This window comes from Dermacentor albipictus, chromosome 1 (genome assembly GCF_038994185.2).
Source record: "Dermacentor albipictus isolate Rhodes 1998 colony chromosome 1, USDA_Dalb.pri_finalv2, whole genome shotgun sequence".
NCBI lineage: Eukaryota > Metazoa > Arthropoda > Arachnida > Ixodida > Ixodidae > Dermacentor > Dermacentor albipictus.
Window position 1 is genome coordinate 194,092,660 of NC_091821.1, and position 21,183 is coordinate 194,113,842.

General features: G+C 46.8%; 1 protein-coding gene across 2 annotated transcripts in view; it reads left to right on the top strand.

Moving 5' to 3' along the window:
- Positions 1–13,958, top strand: part of LOC135898006 (uncharacterized) — a 28,466-nt gene extending 14,508 nt beyond the window's left edge. For both annotated transcript variants that reach the window (XM_065426716.2, XM_065426715.2), the window contains exon 4: positions 12,574–13,958. In XM_065426716.2, coding sequence (XP_065282788.1) covers positions 12,574–12,808 — 235 coding nt within the window. In that variant the 3' untranslated portion in view covers positions 12,809–13,958. The remainder of the gene's footprint in view (positions 1–12,573) is intronic.
- Positions 13,959–21,183: the final 7,225 nt, after the last annotated feature.

Below are 21,183 nucleotides of genomic sequence, written 5' to 3' on the forward strand. Positions count from 1 at the left end.
AGGTATTACGCCGCGGTACGTCTACCACAACGGCGGAGAACTTGCTTGCTACTCCTACAAAATCACCACTCAGGTGCGCAAAGTGTGTCACCAAATGGGTCACCTATCGGACGTCTGTCCCCAGCCAGACAATCCAGTATGTCGCGCATGTGGACAACGGGACCCTGTAGCCGGACACGAGTGCGTTCCCAAGTGTGCAGCCTGTGGGGAGGGTCACATGACAGGAGATCGAAGTTGTAAGAAACGTCTCAAACCCCTAAGCAAAAGAACGCCGAGTACTGGCGTTCAACCGTCTACCCGGAAGGACAGCTCAACGAAGCCACCTCAACGCCTACGTTGGTTCAGTTCCGATGCTGGAGAATCCGCATCCGATCCCTCGCCAGAGGTATTAGGGACTCGCCGTCGATCCAGATCGCGGACACGAAGGAACCCCAATGCCAAAAACCCACCTCATTCCCAATCACCAAAGTCGCCTAAATCTGGGGCTCCTGGCACTGTGACCAAGCAAGCGCCGCAAAATAGCACGGTAAGCTGGGCACGAGTCGCTTCTCCTACTGCTCCTGTAACGGAAAATCCCGAATATCAGAAGATTATTAACGAAAACAAGCTTCTGCGCGAGAGCTTGCCAGAAACTAAGCGAGTTGGCTTCCCTCAAAGCTAGTCGCTGCAACGAACCGAACAAAACAGCACATACTAAAGCAGCAGGCACGCCTCTCAAGGTTATAACGACGCCGAATTCCATGGAGGTCACACTCCATCAAGTTGTGCATCAATTACAAACTATGCAAAATTTTCAGCAGCAGATGTACGCAGAATTTCAAAGCCTAAAGACTTACGTCGATGAATCCGTGGCCAGTGTAAAGAGCGCGGTTCGTAAGCGAGCCAGCACTAGCCCCAGTGCTCAATCTAAGCGCCGTCCGCGACCCATACCGACCTCGGACAGCGAAAGCACTGTTCATGGTGAGTAGAACGCGAGCACATCACGAATATCTCGAACTGCCGCACCTTCCACAAACGGGTGGCTGCTCTACAGCAATACATTAACACGGCGCCAGTCAAACCCGATGTCGTTTGTTTGCAAGAGATCGGTAACAAGCCGGTCAGACTGACTACTAGATCTACATCACTGCTGCACTTTTTCATATTTCTTTCGGTACTGCCATATTGGGCCACCTGCAGCGCCAACGTACTCCAGTCCGTTCGCGTCTGTCGCACCGTCGCTCTCGAGGCACGCTTCGCCGTGAATGCGAGCGCCGGGCGCGATCGTTCAGCGCCCGCAGGGTGACCTTCGATCTCTTGCTGCTGTTTTTGTTCGTCTTCCGAGTCTTCCGAAAGAGGCACTTAAAGGGCAATCCCGCCGATTTTTTTGACGACGTCAAGGTAACGGAATGTTTAGGTTCCCCCCCCCCCCTTTACGCGTCTGATAGCAGAATCGATACGCAAATAATTTTAAATAAGCGGGAATCGAAACCTGACCAAGCAGCCGAGCGAACTTCGTGAGACGTCACGAGTGTCTCCACCGGGAAGAATTTTAACGCGACAGCGTTAAGGAGCTCGTGTCGCAGAAAAGTGAGCGGTGTTGGCCGTGAGCGAAAAATCCCGGAAGGCAATTCATAAATAAAAACTTGCAAGATGGGCTGGGTGGGAAACAAACCAGGGTCTCCGGAGTGAGACGGAGACGCTACCACTCAGCCATGCGTTCGATGGTTCAAAGCGCGACAAAAGCGCCTCTAGTGAATGCGGTGTTGCCTTAGAAACGGGCCGTTGAAAGTTATACTGTGGTGTATATCGGTAATTATGAGCATGTCAATTACAGAAGTCGCAGTTAAACGAGTTGCGAAGTACGTTTCCGCTACATTTCCTCTGCGCTTGACGCACACGCAGAGCCATCTTGCGGCAAACACAGTAGACCCCCCTCCTCGCAATGTGCGGCGCTGCCCCGACACATGGCGCGCCACTCGCGCGCTTCTCCCCTTCGTCTCGTGAAGAGCATGCCGAGCGAATGAGTGGGCGGTGCGAACGGGGTATGATAACGCTACCGCGTTCCACTCTTAAAGGCGAAGCTTAAGCGTCTTCAATTTTTACAATTGCTAGTAGGTACAGCGGGACGCGGTGCTCGACGTTTCGGCGCAGGCGCAAGTAAGAGCGGTTGCCACAGAGAAAATCTGTGGCAACCGCTGTGAAAATCTGTGGCAGCGGCGACGCTGCGTCGCCGCTGCTGTGTCCGAGGTTCGGCCCACTGTTGACTTGGTCAGGGCGGCGAGGTGACCGAGGCGCCTGGATCACCCGGCCGCGTTTTTAGAATTGCTAGTAGGTTCAGCGGGGCGTGGTACTTTTGACGGAGCTCTACGTTTCTGCGCAGGTGTAAGAGCGGGCGCGAGAGAGAAAATCTGGGGGCTTTTTCTCCTTGAATATGTGATTCTGCCTAGGCACTACGGAGGATGTTAGCGCGCGTTGTATTCGTTTGTCCCCAAACATGCCGGCATTGCGGAGTGCGGTCGAGTGTGTTTATGCTCAACCGCTGGCTGCCCGCGCGGTGAGGCAGTGCGCGCGGACGCCCCTTGGTAGTCGCTGTGTCTAAAGGGGCAGTGTTCTGACTGGTGTTCTATAAGTCGCGGGTCGCTTTTTCGTCGCGACGATAGATTGGATTTTTACAAGCACTGCTCCAGGAGGGCACATGTAACCGGCACACGGCGGCCTCAGGGGAGCACCTGAGGTTATAATAAAGCAGGCGGCGCAGGATCTCCAGGGCACCCGAGGGGTAGCGGGGGGATCAAAGCTGGAAGCAGAGCGGCCCGTGGGTTCGGGCCCTGGAGGCCGAAGCGTGCCAGGGGGTTTTCACATAAAAAAATCGTTTGTCCGCGATAGCGGACAGCCGATCTGAGACACCCCTGGCACGCGCAGGCCTCAGCGAGCTCCAATCCACGGACCAGTTCGGGTTCTAGCTTCGGTGTCCTGGAGGCGCCGCCAATAATGCGAAATAATGACACCTTGTTACAAGTAGTAAAAAACACGATTGAGTAAATATAATTACGTCCAGCCGCCAACTTGTGACGCTAAGTTCAGCACTACCGCGCCCCACGACTTTTTTCAATATATGCGGCCCGGGCTCTATCTACTACGGTTGCTACTGCTCCCACAGAAACATATATGTTATTTACAAATCGGGAGTCAATGCCTACTGCTTCACCTATTTTACAGCGCCGGCAGCCAGCGTCCTACCGTATACAGACTTGATCCCGCTACGCAATGCCGGCACGCCTAGGGCAAACGCCTACAACACGCGCTAGGAAACCTCCTCGGTAGTGCCTAGGCAGAGTCGTACATTCAAGGAGCAAAAGCCCCCGGATTTTCTCTCTCGCGGCCGCTCTTACTCGCGCCTGCGCACAAACGGCTGGCGATCCCTCAAATGAACGTCTCGTCGGTCGGCTACATGGCGTAGATACTGCCGCCGCCGCCGGGTGCCGCCACGAGTCCATTGGCTAAGCGCACTGCGGCTCCGCTGAGAGCAACCGCGTTTGGCTTGTATTTAGCAAAATGATAGATATGTAAGCTAGTTGGTAATGCATTATTAGAAAAACTTAGAGCGCCATAAAAACACAGGACATAGAAAAAGAAACGCAGCACAGGCGCTGTAGTCTGTTTTTCAACGACCTGTGTATTTATAGCGCTCTAAGTTTTTATAATTACGTTTAGCGCGTCGAGGCACCAAAAGTGGAAGTCGTGGCGTCTACATTAACATCCAAAATGAAATTTGTAGCGCGCTACGGTGACATTTAGAAGGCGGAGCGTTGTGGGCACTCCCCACGGCGCCGCATCCTTCGCACTGCAAGGCATTGATGAAGGAGCGGGAGCACAGCAGAGGCCATGTTTGCAGGGGCGGTGCCAGGATTTTTTACTGGGGGGGGGGGGGGGAGGCGGGGAACCCTCAACAAGTCAGTTCCTTCGAAGAGCGGGGGCAGGGAGGCGGGGAACTTACGCGTTGTGTTTTGACTATGTTTAACTGGGCTGAAGGCCTTCTAAACGCATCATTGTGAATAAGCTATTCCAGCATTGCAGTAAGATATTAACTAAAATTTAGCATATTCACGCAGCAGTGCTTCTGCTAAGAAAATGAAAATTTATGTAATACATGGTACAGCACGTACATAAAAAACAGTAGTCAATTAAAAAAGAAAACAGGCACCCAGCAGCGACAAAATAACATCAGTGAACTAGATCGCAATATAGCTACAAAAGAGTATATTTCACAACAGGAGAGAGAACTAACGGCACTAAGCAATGTGTATATCAATTCCAACTTTGGTGAAGACGCGCTAGATTACAAAACTAAAATAATAATACACTCTTGTGGCGCCAACTGGTGATTCTAAATGCTGACAATGGGAAAAAGAATGACAAAAAGGTATATAGGAAAATAATAACAAAACCAAATATAAGAGAGGAGAGAACTGCAAAAATAGAGCACGCAGTAGGCATTTCAGTCAGTGTCACATTTTATCATGCAGTACAGCAGGTTTCACAAATGCAAATAACTACTCTCCTACTATACACTGTTCACTACACAAGCTAGGCCACCGACGTGGCCTTGGACAGCACCCTGCATGGAGTCTTTCAAACTGCGAAGCTTGAATTACCTTCGTTAGCTATTGAACGTGCACACAGGCTGGGTAAATTCTGCGAAGGAAAAAATCGGCCCATCATTGCTCGCTTCAATTCTTTTAAATACCGCCAAGCTGTGCGAACGTTGCTATATCTAAAGACTTTTCCCGTACTGTCCGTGATAAGCGAAAGAAATATGGGCGTATGCCAAACAAAACAGCGAAGAAGGCTTGAAACCAGTTCTGCAGAAGTTTGATACGCTTCACTTGGGAAGCAGGCGCTTTCAATGGGACAGTAAAGCCGGCGTTGCACGGGAGCAATGACAAAGTACTGGTAATGCTGCGATGTGCCCTGTCAGAGTTCTGTTAGTGAACTGCCGCAGTGTAAAAAATAAAGTTGATGATTTTCACTTTTTTCTTCGTACCATCCAACCGACCATTGTTTTGGGAGCAGAATCTTGGCTTGACCCGACTATCGCAAGCACTGAAGTATTTCCGCACACGTACGAGTGTTTTCATCGAGGCCGCTGTGCATAAGGCGGAGGGGTGTTTATTCTTGACCATAATGGCATCTCGAGCGTGCTAATGGGATTTCCGGATAATGAAACTGAATCGATTTTTTTTATAGTAAGGCTGCCGAATGGGAAAACAATTGTTCTTGGGTCATTGTATAGGCCTACTGGTCCTTCTGTAGAACCAATAGTTCATTTATCCAATGTTCTTGAAGCTATTAACAATGAATGCCTTGTTCTAGGGGGGACGCACTTTCCGGATATTGACTGGTCAGCTGGGGAACCAAGGGATACTGCTCGAGGGAGCCTATGCTCAACTTTCTTTGATATTTTAGATCAGAACACTTTCTATCAGTATGTGCACGAGCCATGGCGCACTGACGGAACAGGTCACGTACTCGACCTTTTGCTCTGTAACGTACCTGATGTTGTATACAATTTACGGGTGTTACCAGGTTTGAGCGATCACAACGCTGTTCTAGCAGATTTATCAGTTCTGTATGTGACGGTTGCAAAAACACCTAGTCGAAAGGTTTATGCCTACATCAGGGCCAACTACGAGGCGATTGGCGCTGCTTTCGAGTCGTTCTTTCCAACTTTTGATGCATTCGCAGATAATCTAGATATCGAACAACTGTGGAATTCTTTCGAACTGAAAATGTTTGAACTACGTGAAGCTTTTGTCCCATCACGAGTTAGTAGGCGAGCTCGAGACAAACCCTGGTTTAGCACAGAGTTACGTGCCCTTGTTCGACGACAGCGACGAAATTATCAAAGATACAAGGCGTCCAATTCGGCCAGAGCATTTGGCCTTTCTGAAAGCAATAAAAATTGAATTTAGACAAAGGTCCAACATCGCTAAGGACTTGTATTTTTTTAATGTAGGAGAAAGGCTTGTCATGGATACCAAAGAATTTTGGAGGTATATGAAGCGTAATGGCAAGGACAACAGATCGATACTTGCTTTGAAAAATGAGGAAACAATTATTCGTGATAATGAGTCTAAAGTTGAAAATTTTAGCCTTTATTTTTCATCTGTGTTTTTGGTGTCTAGCTCACGTACTGTCTGTTTTGAATTACCTGCTGAAATTGACCGCATGCAGGAAGTCACCTTTTGTGTCGATGGTATCCGTAAATTATTAAAAGATGCATCCAGGCTAAGGCATGCGGCCCTGATGACATTCCTGCCGCTATCATAAGGAATTGTGCGGACGCGTTATGCTTTTATTTCACCTGGTTGTTCCAGAAGTCCCTCAATGAAGTCGGCATGCCTGATGATTGGAAATCAGCGCGAGTCGTGCCCATACATAAGAGTGGGGTGCGAAACTCCGTTCAGAACTACATGCCCGTCTCCTTAACTAGTATAACCTGCAAAATTATGGAGTATGTAATATACAATTGCGTTATGGCCCATTTAACTAAGCATAATCTCCTAAGCCAACATGATTTCAGGCGTGGTTTATCTTGCAATACACAGTTGGTAGAGTTTATTCACGATTTAGCCTCGGCAGGTGATAAGCAACAAGTTGTGGACTGCGTTTTCTTAGATTTCCGTAAAGCATTTGATGTCGCACACAGTCTCCTACTCTCCAAATTAAAAGCATATAACTTGGATGGTAAAATAATAGCGTGGATTGCCGAATATTTGTCATTGCAGAAACAGGCTGTTGTTCTGAACGGTATATCCTCGCAGTATGCATCAGTTACGTCGGGAGTTCCCCAAGGCTCAGTGTTGGGGCCACTATTGTTTTTGTTGTACATTAATGATATTTCAACTGGTATACAGTCTTCATTCAGGATGTTTGCCGATGATTGTGTTGTTTATATAGTCGTAGATGCCATTTCCTATTCACAAATCCTGCAAGTTGACTTAAATACTATAGCAGACTGGTATGTGCGTTGGGGTTTCTCATTAAATATAAATAAGGCTGTTCACATCAACTTCACAAGAAAACGTGCTAATCATCCTTATAGGTATAGAATTCATGATTTAACTCTAACATAAGCAAGTAATTTAAATATCTAGGTGTTTTTTTTTTACTTCTGATTTACGATGGAACAAGCATGTTAACTATATTGGAAATAAGGCAGCATTAGTTTTGGGATTCTTGCGGCGCAGTTTTAGTCATTTACCGAGTAACTTAAAAACGCAGTTGTATTTCAGTCATGTACGTCAGTCATGTACTTGAATTGAACATGTACTTGAAGTCATGTACGTCAGTCATGTACGTCAGTCATGTACTTGAATATGGATGTGTTTGTTCAGGACTCTTGTTCCGAATGATTGTGCTGCTGGAGAGTCGTGGCTGTTAATTGCGCAGAGGAGCACAATTTCCCGAGAGAATTAACGCACGTGTGCTAATCGGTTCTGCCGAAGAAGTTCCCAGCGGTCATTCAATACAGACGCCCGGTTTTGGGGCAGCCTGTAAATCTGCTAACTTGATTCAGGCAAGGAAAATATTTTTTTTGACAGTCTCACCATGTCTGCAACCCATAAAACGTTAAATAGAAAAAGAACCGCGACTTCAGACGGAACGTAAGACGAAGAAGTGGACCGGACGAGCGCGCGTTCGCTCGTCCTGTCCACTTCTTCGTCTTGAACCATTAAAACTGGGTGCCCAATGTGGTGCCACACTTACCTTCTTCAACGAACACAACAGATCTACAAATTATCTCCGCGTGTTTGTGAGACATGCCGTTCCTTTAATTGCTTGATTATTGTCCTTATGATACTGCACCGGGTAACTGAAAGCAGTCGTTTATAATGCAGAAGATGCTTAGTTGAGCGGACGTACAGTTTGGAACGACATTAAATTTAGGTGTGAAATATAATGTTAGCGCAACGTGTATTTCTGAGGAATCGGGCTCGAAAATAATTTCTTTCGTTTACACCCCTGAAAAAAAAAAAACCGAAGAACGCAGCTACCTCCTTTTTTTTTATTTCTTTAAGTGAAAAAAAGATTCTGGCGTTTTACGTCTTGCGATATGATTGAAGCACCCTGTTTTCAGTTCTCTTTACCTGGGGTTCTTTAACGTGCACCTAAACAGAAGTACACGAGTGATTTTCCATGTCGTTCCCATCGAATTCCGCGACCTGGTTTGAACCCATGAGCTCGAGTTTAGCAGCGCAACGTTATATCCACTATGTGGCCACTAATTAGGCTACCGCGCCACCTTTTTTTTTTTCGTTGTTGTTGTTAAGTATGGACTGGACAAAAATTTCACACGGCTTACGGTCAAAAGATTAGCATATATACAGGGTGTTTCAGCGAACACTTTCAAAAATCTTTAAAAGTTGCCTGTGGCAGATATCGCAATTCTAGTTCATGAGCTGCTCTGCTCGAAGCGGCGGAGAATACTTGCACAAAAAATTGAGATGCAAAATATAATAATTAATAAAAATTCACTAAGGTTGTAACTAATTACATTATGACCCATATTGCGATTTATAAATTATAGCCGTGGAGTTCGCTAGGCGGATCCACTTGGAACAAATTTTCAAGATGACACCAGTTTCGAGATATAAATTCCCGAACTTTGCGGAGAAATGCATTGGCGTTCCAGTTAATTTAACAACACGTCGTTTCATACACTGAGCACACAAGTAACTGGAACGCAATGTTCGGGAAATTATATTTCGAAACTTGTGTCGTCCTGAGAATTCGTTCCAAGTGGATCCGCTTTGCGAAGTCAACTGCTATAGAATTTGTAAATTGCAATATGGTTCATAAGATGATTAGCTAAACAGTTAATTAGTGAATTCTTGTTATTTAGTCAATTTTGAATTTCATTTTTTTCTTCTTTTTTTGCAAGTAGTGTCCGCCGCTTCTAGTAGACCGGCTCATAAACTAGAATTGAGCTATCTGCCAGAGGCAACCTTTAAACAATTTTGAAAGTGTTCGCTGAAACACCCTGTATAACCTACTACCAGGCACGTACCCGAGATTTTTTTTTTCGGGGGGCGGGGGGGGGGAGCAATCAAAGGTAACTTTACTTTGCAAATGATGGGAGAGGGTTGTACATTTTCTAGTACAAATGTGAATAACCCCCACCATTCGCCATAAAGACGCGTAAACCCCCAAAAGAGAGATGAAATAAGGTGTATCTCACAGGTACGTCTGTGAGATACACCTCTCCTTTACTTGGCGAACAAGGAAACACGTCAGATGGGCTCACGCAGGAAAGAAGCGTAAAATAAAGATGACTGTAATAGAATACAAATTAAAAAAAAAACAGCAGTTGGCAACCAAGGCACACGGACCGCGCGGGGTTGTGTTGCTCCGCCAGCCAATCACAGAAGCAAACAAAATCTTCGTCATGCGGCCTTTTCAAAATGGCGTCGTACTTGATACCTCGATCCGGAGCGTCTGCTGTTCTTGAAGATCCTTTTCATCGGTGGAAGCAATAAGGTGTGCAACAGACATGGACAAAGTGTATGTAGTCTGAGCATTTCACTCTTCAAGAGTCTGCGGTACAGTTCATTTCACTGCTGAACCCGTTTTACTCATGAAACTTCACTGCCAACTGAAGTGAAACTTGACATTAAATAGTTGCAGCGAAACAAGCATTTTATTTCATTTCAATAAAGAATTAGGCTTTCGCCATTCCACTATAGTAGGCAAGGGAAAACGCATAAAATTACACGCTAATAATTTGATTTTTGTGGTTACCGTTATTTGGGTAACAGGAAAAGTTTGAAGTATGAATTATTTGCAGCCTCGCGGAGGAACAGTGGCCGGCGGTTATAAGGGCGTGGGCGGGGCTTCACTGCAGACTTAAGTTGCATCCGACTATAGTAGCATTTTTTGAATTAGCTCTGGAAGAATTATAGAGAAATATATATTTGCGGAATAATCACAGATTATTTTGGAACCCTTGTTTGCTGATCTACCAAGTGCCCGAACCGACTCATATTGTTATTTGGGAAGTTACGTACCGATGCGTGGCCTCCAGTCCCGTACAATTAACCGCGTAGAGCGCAGGACGCTGCGGTTCTAGACGCATTGCGTCCAGCGCGGAAGGTTAGAAAAGCACCCACATAAGCACAGCAGAGAAGTGGCTACGTCAGCCGGCTCAACTGATGACTGTAGAGACGTTATTCAGAATACACGGAATTATTCTCACTTCCGGCGCCGTTTTCTCTGCTTCCTTTTTAAATAAATAGATGTTGATCCATAAATATTTGCATAAAGAACGGTTGAACTTGTTACTTTTAGCTTTTCCTTCCTGTTTGTCTGTTGCCTTGGTTCTCTTCCCCTTAGTATATCACTTAATTTCTCGACTCCTTGCGACTCCTGTTTCCACTTGCCAATTTTGCTCGAAAATTGCTGTACAATTAGGAAAACCAGACGAGGTAACGGGTGACAGTCATATTTCTTATAGGTTTAAGGGTTATTGCATATGGTTTGATGATGGACGTTGCCTCATATTATTTTATTTTCCACCTAATCTAACCGATATCGCGGGTATACTGTTCCAAGGATCTGCCAGCGTCGCGGCAAGCCGTCACTCGAGGAAATAATGAAGCGAAAGGAAATGTTAAACTCAACTGGCGTTTTCTCCGACCGCAACTCTTACCACGACCAGCTGACCATGAACCGAATCCCTTTCCTGTTCCCTGGATCATTTTAAACAAAGAAGGTTCAACTAACGAAGCAATAGCGATGCGCGTAACCGTTGAATAGATGGTGACAAGTGCGCGCATCGCGAGTTAATTGCTTGGGCACCGAATCGATGAGAAAACTGGGCTTCACACCTCAGGAGATGCCGATAACTGCCGCCATCCAAGAGTAGTGAAAAAGGCAGCAAGATGTTACCGCCTAATAGCTGTCAAGTCTCAACATTGATTCGACGGAGCTTTAGGAATGTGTGTGAGTAGTTGTGGCGTGGGTGGAGCCCCCCCCCCCTCCCCCGCCTCCTGGTACGTGCCTGCCTACAACTGTTTTCGGCGCCCGAGGTCCGACCGCAATAAAATAACCCTTACCAATTACTCCGCATTGTGTTACGCGAGGAAGACGGAAACATGAATTTCCGGAATGTTGCACTGCAGCTTTTTTTTTTTTTTCTATAAGAATATTTTGTGTAAATCTGAGTACAGGGCACCGGATGGGGCAGATAAGCGTATGCTTTATTTGTTTGAAGTGGCAAGCAGGAAGTTTCATATGTTTTTCCGTCTGCCTTTCGCAAGACCTACCGATGGAAAACTATATGCACAAAAATACACACGATGGATAAACGCTGCTTGAAGATCAAGAAAAATATTTGCTCTCCAAAGGAAACCGTAGAATAACGTAGTAGAATGAAAGCCGACACTGCGACTACAATGCGCGCGCAATCACCTAGCGTCATTTAAAAAAATAAATAAAACGAAATAAAGAAGAGAAAGAAAGCATCTATTCCTAAGGCGTAAATACATATCATATCCAATTATAAACACCATTTGAGCGATCTGAATGCATATACCAGCGCGCCAAGTAGTACGAATGACCCTTCCGAGAAGTATCGCCGGCAGTTTCCAACGGCGCGACCTTGATGCGGCCCAATCCACTTAAGGTCCACTTCGATTGCAGCGCCGCCGCAGTGTTTTTCGTTGTCTCGCGCCTGACTGCAAAGCGCGCACCGCCCCGGCCGCTCGACCCACTCAACCGTATTCTAGAACCCTCTAGCGATACTTTTTTTTTTTTTTGGTGACCTTAGGCTTGGGTAGGGTAGTGTCCCTGTATATGCTCCCATAGGGAGCAGAGTTGCGCCTACCTTTTCTTTTCACTGCTCATGCTGCTACTCGCCGAGCGGCATCACGTAGTCTAAAGCGACGTCAAATGTTCTGTCGCGCTGCAGAGAAGCCAACTTCACGGACGTGACGCCATTTTTTTCGTGACGTTCAATGCCTCAACACCGCAATCTGCAGCTTCCGTAACACGCGTTTCATGACACGTAAAGTCATGAATGACATAACGTGAGATGCATGACATGACATGCGTGACATGACAAACGCGCATATGACAGAAATGCAGACATGACATACCTGTACATAACGTGAATGACGTAGCCTATATGGAATGCTATTCATGTCATGATATGAATGGCATGTACGCATGTCATGACAAGGGTTACATGAATACATGTTACTACGAATGGCATGCATGCACGCATGCATGACATGAATGACGTGTCACCGCTTGAATGACGTGTGAATGACATGACGTATAAATTATTTATTTATGAATTGTAAATTAATGGTGTAAATTATTGTAGTTTCGAAGAACGAGCGTTGAAAAAAAAAAGCTAGAACTGTGTGTGTGTGTGTGTGTGTGTGTGTGTGTGTGTGTGTGTGTGTGTGTGTGTGTGTGTGTGTGTGTGTGTGTGTGTGTGTGTGTGTGTGTGTGTGTGTGTGTGTGTGTGAGAGAGAGAGAGAGAGAGAGAGAGATATTAATCTATTTGTATGTTTTGTGCTCTTGCAGGGAGGAAACGCGTGATGTGGTCGGTGCCTTGTTTCAAGGTCTGCAAGATCAGCTGCTGAATCTTGTCGACCGACGCTTTGAAGAACTGAAAGTTGAAATGGTCCAAAAACTGGACGGGAAAATTCAAGAAATGGAAGACCGTATAAATGCACGCTTCGATGCCATCATAGATGCTCTTCAGGGTCAAGAGGAGGACGAAGAAATATTTGAACAGCCTGAGGAAGGCTCTGTTTGAGAACGCTGCTTCAGTGCGCGCTTGTGTGTGGCTGTGTGTGGCTGTGTGCGAGGATCGGAACTGCTTTATTTATTGTGGTGTGTTGGCGTTGTGGATTGCCTAGTGTTGTACAAAATGCTTCGTTTAAGCAGCTGGCCGAAGTTGCATGACGAAGTTTATTAGAAACACGCTCGCTAGTTTACCCGTATTCTTGTATGCACCGCCAACTTGGCACGTTTCCGCATTTTGGTTGTCTCCTTGGTGTAGTGTAATACGTTTGCTGATGATGGCGTGCCACCCTCTAGCAGTGCAACGTTTTCGGGTCATTAATTTTTTTTACCAAAGTAGCGCTAAAATTTCACCTTATTCTATTATATTCACCTGGCGCTTTGGGCACATGTTGGCCGGCTCGTGCTCAGTCTCTGAACGTCATTGGCCTGTACACTTCTGGCGCTTTCGAGTGGACGAGGAGGATCGAGCGTCTTTTAATTTAAAAAAATCTGGCAGACTCTATCGACTCGGATTCCATTAACTCAATTACTGCTAACAGTAGGTATGGGCCCTCGACTCTTTAATGCGCTCAGAAACTGCCACATGAGTTAGAGAACACATTTTAGGAGGCGGTCCCACGCTGTTCTGGAACCACAAGGGACGACACACATCGTACGCGGTCATGATTATTTTCTAGCTTATTTGCGATCATCTGCCTGGTGTTTTCAGGCGGCCTTTAATGGGTCCTCTTCGAGTTGCTGCAACATATTAAAGGGCCCCTCACCAAGCCTCATTGCAAATGTTGGTTGTATACACTTGAAGTTAGTGAGACGCCGTCGAGGGAGCGTATTCTTTCTTTTTTTTTCAAATCGGTCCATTATTGGAGGGGGTAGAAGAAATCGAACTGTGCGCTCCCACTTCGTCTCGACCAGCGATCTCTAGCAGCGTTCCGCCCTTCCCTTCCACACCGGTGCCGAGGGAGCCGCGTCACGTTTGCTTCATGAACCCCGTTGCTTTTTAAAGGGATAAGCATTAGAATTCGCTGTGGAAAAAAGATGTATGAAGTGTGGGAAGCCAGTCACGGTGTGTGTGTGTGTGTGTGTGTGTGTGTGTGTGTGTGTGTGTGTGTGTGTGTGTGTGTGTGTGTGTGTGTGTGTGTGTGTGTGTGTGTGTGTGTGTGTGTGTGTGTGTGTGTGTGTGTGTGTGTGTGAACGAAAAGAAAGACAGGAAACCGAGGGGACCGATTTTTATTAGTCATGTTAATAGAAGCCAGCAATGACACCAAGGACAGATAGGGGAAATTATCATGGATATACAGGGTGTCCCAGCTAACTTGGACCGAGATTTTAAAGATACCCAAGAGCTCTAGAGAAATCGTACCGACTGCATTGTAGCCGTAGTCGTATTCACTTACAGCCAGCATTTTTTTTTCATCACGAAGTATTACTTAATTTTAATTAGTGAACTTCTTAATTGTTGTTTGAATCGCAAACATATCATTTACCAAGTTGTAGGGCACCTTAAGTAACCTCCGAATCAAGCATTTATTTCGTACTGAAGTGGTCCTGTTTTTTTCCAAAGAAAAAGTCCGCGAAATACGAAAAAGATGCCGCTACTCAAGCACCTACAAGCAACCACTGAAAGATGTACGGCTGCATTCTCTTATCGCCGCATCGTACAAGGCTCCGCAACGCTTATCAATGCGTCAGCGGCGTGTTCTCTTGATGCCGTGACCATCACCTAGCGTGAAGCCCTGTATTGAGCGGCCGCCGCTGGTAAAGCCGTGTATCCGTGGCTGTTCACTTGTGAGCGCTTGAGTAGAGGCGCGCGAGCGCCTATCTATTTCGTATTTTGAATGTTTCGCGCGCTTTTGTTTTTTCTCGGAAAAACCAACGAGGCAAAGCTGAGCACTAAACAAATGCTTGATTGTGAGGTTATTTGAGGTGCCCAACAACGTTGTAATCGATATGTTTGCCATTCAAGCAATAATTAAAAAGTTCACTAATTAAAAATAATTAATCAATAATTCGTGATGAAAAAATACTGGCCGTAAGTACATACGACTGCGGCTACTATGCAGGCGGTACGATTTCTCTAGAGCTCCTGGTTATTTTTAAAATATTCGTCCAAGTTAGCTGGGACACCCTGTATATAGTGCAACAGATGGTGCTCTGTGGTGGACCATCGTAAGTTGCACCTCTGGCTCGCAGAGCGGCTCCCTTGAAGGGAAGTGCGCGCGGCCTTCTATGTGAGATTTCCACCGCTTTTGCGCCACGCAGCCATTTCACAGTTTGCAGGCACCATCGTCACCGGGTGACCTACGCGCAGCGCTTGTTTCTTTGCAATGCCCAAAGCTGGTGAGGGACCCTTTTCGAATCAGCCCCACGGATCCGCGTGACCTATATTGCAAAACCGTCGTTGGTCAAGATTGTATTTTTTTTCTTTTTCGAAAATATTTAAGAACATAAGGCTTCGATTCTCTAAGATTCTACACTGTGTATAGCACACTGGCATAGATGGGATGCTCCTCGCTCCAGTAAGGCGTCACGCTGGATGGTACATCACGGGAAAGTAAATATGTTGACGAATGTGGTGGGGCCCTAAGTCCGCAACATACGAGTCGAGCGTGTAGAGTGAAATCAGGTTCAATACCCGCCGTGGTTGCTTAGTCGCTATGGTGTTGGGCTGGTAAGCACGAGGTCGCGGAATCGAATCCCGGCCACGGCGACCGCATTTCGATGGGGGCGAAATCATTCGTGTACTTAGATTTAGGTGCACGTTAAGGAACCTCAGGTGGTCCAAATTTCCGGAGCCCCCCACTACGGCATGCCTCATAATCAGAAAGGTTCAGCGAGATAAAAACGGTAAAAGTAAACTAGGAAAAAGGATGTCGGCCATGTCTGGCTTTGTCGTCGTCTGCTTTTATTGAAAATGGAAAATCGCCGTTCACAGCGCTTTTCATGATTGTTCAGCGAGTTACCCTGCCCGCGTATCGTGCATATCTTTCGGCAGGCAGTATAGACGGACGACGCACAGGAGACCCAACTTCGTCGCTCCTTCAGCAAGACGGGTTTTTTTTTGGTTTTTTTTAGTGCACTGAAGTCTGATTCAGTTGGCACGTTTGAAATCGCCGTTAAAAAAAAACAAAAGTGGTAGTGAGAGGGGGTACTGAGGCAGTATCGAGATTTACGATCACTTTTGGAATCTACCTTACAGATAGGCAAAACGGCTCACTTCCACTTAGGTGAGCGGCTCGGAACGACTCGGCTCTTTGAATTGAACCGGCTAATTTGTACGGCTCACCGGTTCACTTAAATCTGGAGCCTGTGTTACGCATAGTCTAGCTATTTGGCTTTGAAAAATAAATTGTAAATGCGTTGCTAGAATGAGCGTGTTATGGGCATTTTGGCTATGCTTGGTGACTTTAGTAATTTATTGTTTTAAAGGCGCGAAATTTTCACATCAATTAAATTTTATTTTCCTAAATTGGCGATAGAATGCTTGTGATACTGTAACCGATATGCCAATGACTAGGCGGCATTCACTGGCGCCTCGCCGTGCTGACGACCGCTGACGCAAGTGCGGCGCTGGCAAAACGCGAGCGTTCATGTACAGTGCAAGCGAATGTTCGGAAACCGTGATGCTTGCGCGATCTTGCTTCTCTGAGGGGCCGTGAGCCAGTGAGGTGAGCGGAGCTACACTGGCTGCACTCTAGCGGAGCGGGGGGGAGAGCGACGGCAGAGGACAGAACCAGACCGGCAGCCGAGTTAGAGCCGAGCTAATTGGAACGAACGTGGTCGAACGATTGGAACGCAGAAAAAGACCGAGAATTGCCGAAATCGCACCCAGAAAAGCCGGGCCCGACACGGTTTCCTCTCTAAAAAACCGCCGCTCACTTTCACTGAACCATGGCTGACTCGTTATTTAAAAAGGAGCGACTCAAAAGATCCGGCTCACTCCTCGCTCCTGAGCGACCCATCTCTACTTTAGTCTCGTGTAGCACTATCAGCGTTTCCTTTGTGTGTGTACCGATGCAGCGGTTCTTTGCTGGAGTTGCCTGTCTATTGTGAACCATGTGCCTTCGGGACAAACAAAGCGAGAAGCTTGACAACAATGTGAAGATGAGATCGTTTGTGCAAGTTGTTGCTTTAAAAACATCAAACTGGACATATACGTGAAGACGCAACCCATGCACTGGTATTTTATCATGTCATACAGTCTTTGAGCTCCTGAAGACAGCGGTTTGTAGATGCGTCTGCGCACGGACGGAAGTACTGCATAAGTAAATGTGCCTTATTCTACGCTATCTTTTTTAGCCGTCGTGGCCTTATTGCACTGCTAAAGTTTAAGTGCCAAACAAGATTTCATAGGATTTTACAGTCACCCGCAATAAAGTGTTTTTTAGCATGGAATACCTTCTCTTATTCACATCCTTTCCACAGCACCTTCAAAACACACTGAAACCTGGAATCGACTCCCGGGCCCAGATATCGTGATATATATATATATATATATATATATATATATATATATATATATATATATATATATATATATATATATATATATATATATATATATATATATATTAATGCGAATAACGTTCTCGACATTGTCAGACCATTTTTCTTCCCGACCATCTACAAAAAAAAAAGAAAAAGAAAGTAGTTGACCCCAGTTTCAGAGGGATCAGTTATAGCACAAAAGTGAAACGTGTATTCTAGAAGCAGTGGGGTAGCGTCGTTGCACATTCACGAATACAAATCCACAGATGTGCTCAGTCTTTAATTAATCACAGTTTCGCTCAAAGGGCGAAGCAGTCACAGCGACAGCAAGCACGCGAGGTTTGTGCTGCTGCTGCGCAATGTAAACAGCACCTCGGAGGTTACCGGACGTTGTAGGTATATCCGACGTGATGGTGAGTCTGTCAGCACTCGGCGCATGGTGCGTTTTACGTGAGCGAAAATGCGACGCCAGCCAAACTGCCTCGCCGCCGCGAGAGCACCTGCACGCGACACGAAGGAAATGAAAACGCGGTGTGGACCTTCCGTGCATCTTGCACGATGAAAAATTTGGTGAGTTGTTATGGCTCCATGGTTGCAACAGCGCGACTAGACACGGACAGAGCAAAAGGAGGAGAGGGCACAGCGCCCTGTGGTGTCCCTTCCTTTGATCCTTTGACTCGATGTGTCTGTGTGTCGCGCTGTTGCAACGACGGAGCCGTGCATCTTCATGACAGACCACGTCTCGTATTTTTTATGATCGCAATCGCGTTCGTCCAAGAGGACATGGCGCTGCTCGAGTTCAGTGATGAGAACCTTGTTAAAGGTAACTTTGTCCATGACAAATGTCGCGACAGTGGAAAACGAGAAGCACGATGCGCATGTATCGAAACCAGAAAACGCACGCCGTCCCGCCCGCCCGCCGACCGACGTGTTCCGCCGAGATGATGTGCGGAGGGCAAATGATCTGGTGGCATTATCTGACCGTCTCTCTCTATGCATCACAAAATGGCAAAGTAATGCCATTTCGCGCGATGCCAGGAAATTAATGTGACGGTGATTGCCTGGCGTACGTACATGGGACACATCTTCAGCTGCCCAGCTTCAAACACTCTTGTTTAAAATATGGGCCTATCCCGGAGGTAGTGAAGCCTAGGTGAGCCTAACCTGAAAGAAATGCGAATAGCATTCTTGGCATAGTCAAATCAGTTTTACTTTCGACTATCTATCTAGCCAAAAAATATGGGCCGATTCCGAAGACAGTGCAGTCTAAAAATGTCGGCCTAACCTCGTTCACGGCTATTTTCAATTAAAAATGCCAACTCTCCCGTAATCGAGAAGACGTAAGCATACGGGCAAAACAGATTGGTTGGAGATGATGCTAGCCACAATCTTAAAATGGGTGTAGTACATGTTCGCAACGGCACACCACACCGCACCACGCCATACTGTGCACTGGTCCATACGGACGCTGCCCAGCTAGAAGAAAACCGGCTGAAGGCGGCACGATAGGCAGCGAAAGACGTCAGGGAGACAGAGCGCACTGCCCAGCTGAAAGAAGGAAACCACCTGAAGGAGGCGCCGTGCAGCGTGGCGCCATCTCTCGAACTGACGCGAACCCGCGCCGCTGAACTCACGGACCGCTGGCGTTCAAAAGAGCACATGCAACCCTGTATCAGCGCCACGGTGGAAGATATCGTGATCCATCGTGATCAACGCCAAAAGATGACAATGAAGTGTATGGTTCCCTGTATCTGCCTATTGAAGGTCGCCCATTGGAAATGACAAATAAAACTTCAGCGTACTAGAAGTTACAGCTTGAGTAATATTTTTATCAAACAGGAAGGAATCAATATTTTTTGTCACTTGTTTGGGCAGTAACTAGCGTATGTAATGCGATCTTGTACAAAGGGTTCGGTGCCCGGATAATATCGTTTTGTTCTCGCAACTTGCCCGGATAACGGCTCTGGCTTTTGGCTCAAGGTCACTTGAAGGTCGCCGACAACGGGAGCTAAAGGCATTTCATGTTTAAAAAATTCACCGACGATTAATATACTCCCTTATGCGAAATTTGATCGCAGCTGTATAGACGTCCGCACGCCAAGTTTCATCCTAGACGCCGGCGCTCGTTTCTCCCCTGGCAAAACGAAGGGCGACGCGCGGTCTGCTAGCCCGGCCGTGGTGTACGTTTCCGCCGTTTCCCTTCAAGGTTGCGCCCGCGCTTAGCTCGCGCTGCGCGCGAAACGTCTTGTTTACGACGGCACTTCTTCAGATGACGGGGAATTATTGTGTTAAATGCCACAACAGCAATGTAAACACGAAAGGGCGATGCCACCAGTGAAATTCTGCCGATTCACAAGAAAATGGTACGAAAAAAGCAGTTGACAGACATGGATTACTGCGGTGCGCCGAACAACGTAAACAACTGGCAAAAGAAGCGATCTCGTTCATTGATCACTCGTGAGTGTATGACCGTTTTTACATGTAATCCACATGAATTTCATGATTACTGGACATATAATCCTTTTATTCAAATAAAAACTAAGTTGTTAGACCAGCGCTTGGCTTGTCTTTCTCGTGTTTCGTTTGTGCGTGCGCTGCTCGAGAATGGAAACCACTTCTGTTGCATGCACTAGCAGTGGTCGGAGTTCACGCGCGCCGAGAATTTGAATATGTGAACGATGCATTGAACATGACCGGAGTTCATTCTTTCATTCACCACTGCACTGATCGATCGCGTTACTGGACGATACACGCCCGCGCCATGGTCACGCCGGCATTGCTGAAGCAGAAATTATTACTAATGCTTTAAACTTCCGTCTATTGACCACTGTGCGAAAATTGGGGGTGCATAGGTCGTCACGGTCACGGTATCGCGGTGGAAAGCGCCGCAAATGCCATGGCTCGAGTCTTTTGTTGTGCTCAAAAAAAAGAAGAAAAAAAAACGATTAGCCTCCCATTGTGGGTACGCAGCGCGACCGTGAAAACTGAACGGTTTTGGAGTGGGGGCTTTGCATGATCACTGGACAATTTTCCCCCGAGGTGTACAGCCGTGAACTTGCAAAACGAGAGTTTTTCGGCGCGCTGTTGTCGGCGACACTGTTCTAATTGTACGGCTCGAGCGTCGGTGTTCGCGCACCGTCGCGTCGGCGCCATTGACAAATGCCTAGGAACAAAATTCAATGACCCTACCACGCATTTAGACCGTTTGTCTAAAGTCGGATGGCGCGAATCGAGCATGACCAGCTTGAGAAAATCGCCGGTGAAACATCAGCTTCCGTTGACCCGTCATGTTGACAGCCTGATTCACCGCTGGCAACGCTCGGATTTTTCGTGTTTTCGGCAATTTATCGGTCGATTTGCGCTGTTAAAGGTGCAATAAAGCTAGGGGCGGTGTTTTATTGCGATGCAGGCCGATTATGGCGAGCGGTGAGCAAATTTCTAGACCGGCTTCCCCAAAGTCGTCTTCCCGATTTGTTAACGTAGCTCCTCGCGTCGAACATGGCACTTATAATCGAAGGGACACTTCTTTTATACTTTCCGGCCCGTTTTGACAGCTTCGGTTCGCTCCGCCGTAAACAGCTGGGAGCACACGGCACTCGCTTGGTACCCGTTACTAGGCGGTCATCGGTCGTGGGTTTGGCACTTTTGTGGCCTGTTCTCTGCCTGCATGAGACTGATTTGTTGGCACTCTCTACGCTGACGACATTAGGCTATATGGACTACCCATGGCAGTGATGGTGCCATACAGGACACCTGCCTCCAGCCGCCACCAATCTGACACCAAATACAGTACAGGACACCAGCTGCCACCAATCTGACCCAAAACTATGCAGTTAGCGTAGGACTTTCTTGTTCCCCATAGAAAACCGAGCTGCTGTGCATTCGTCCTAAGAACCGCAA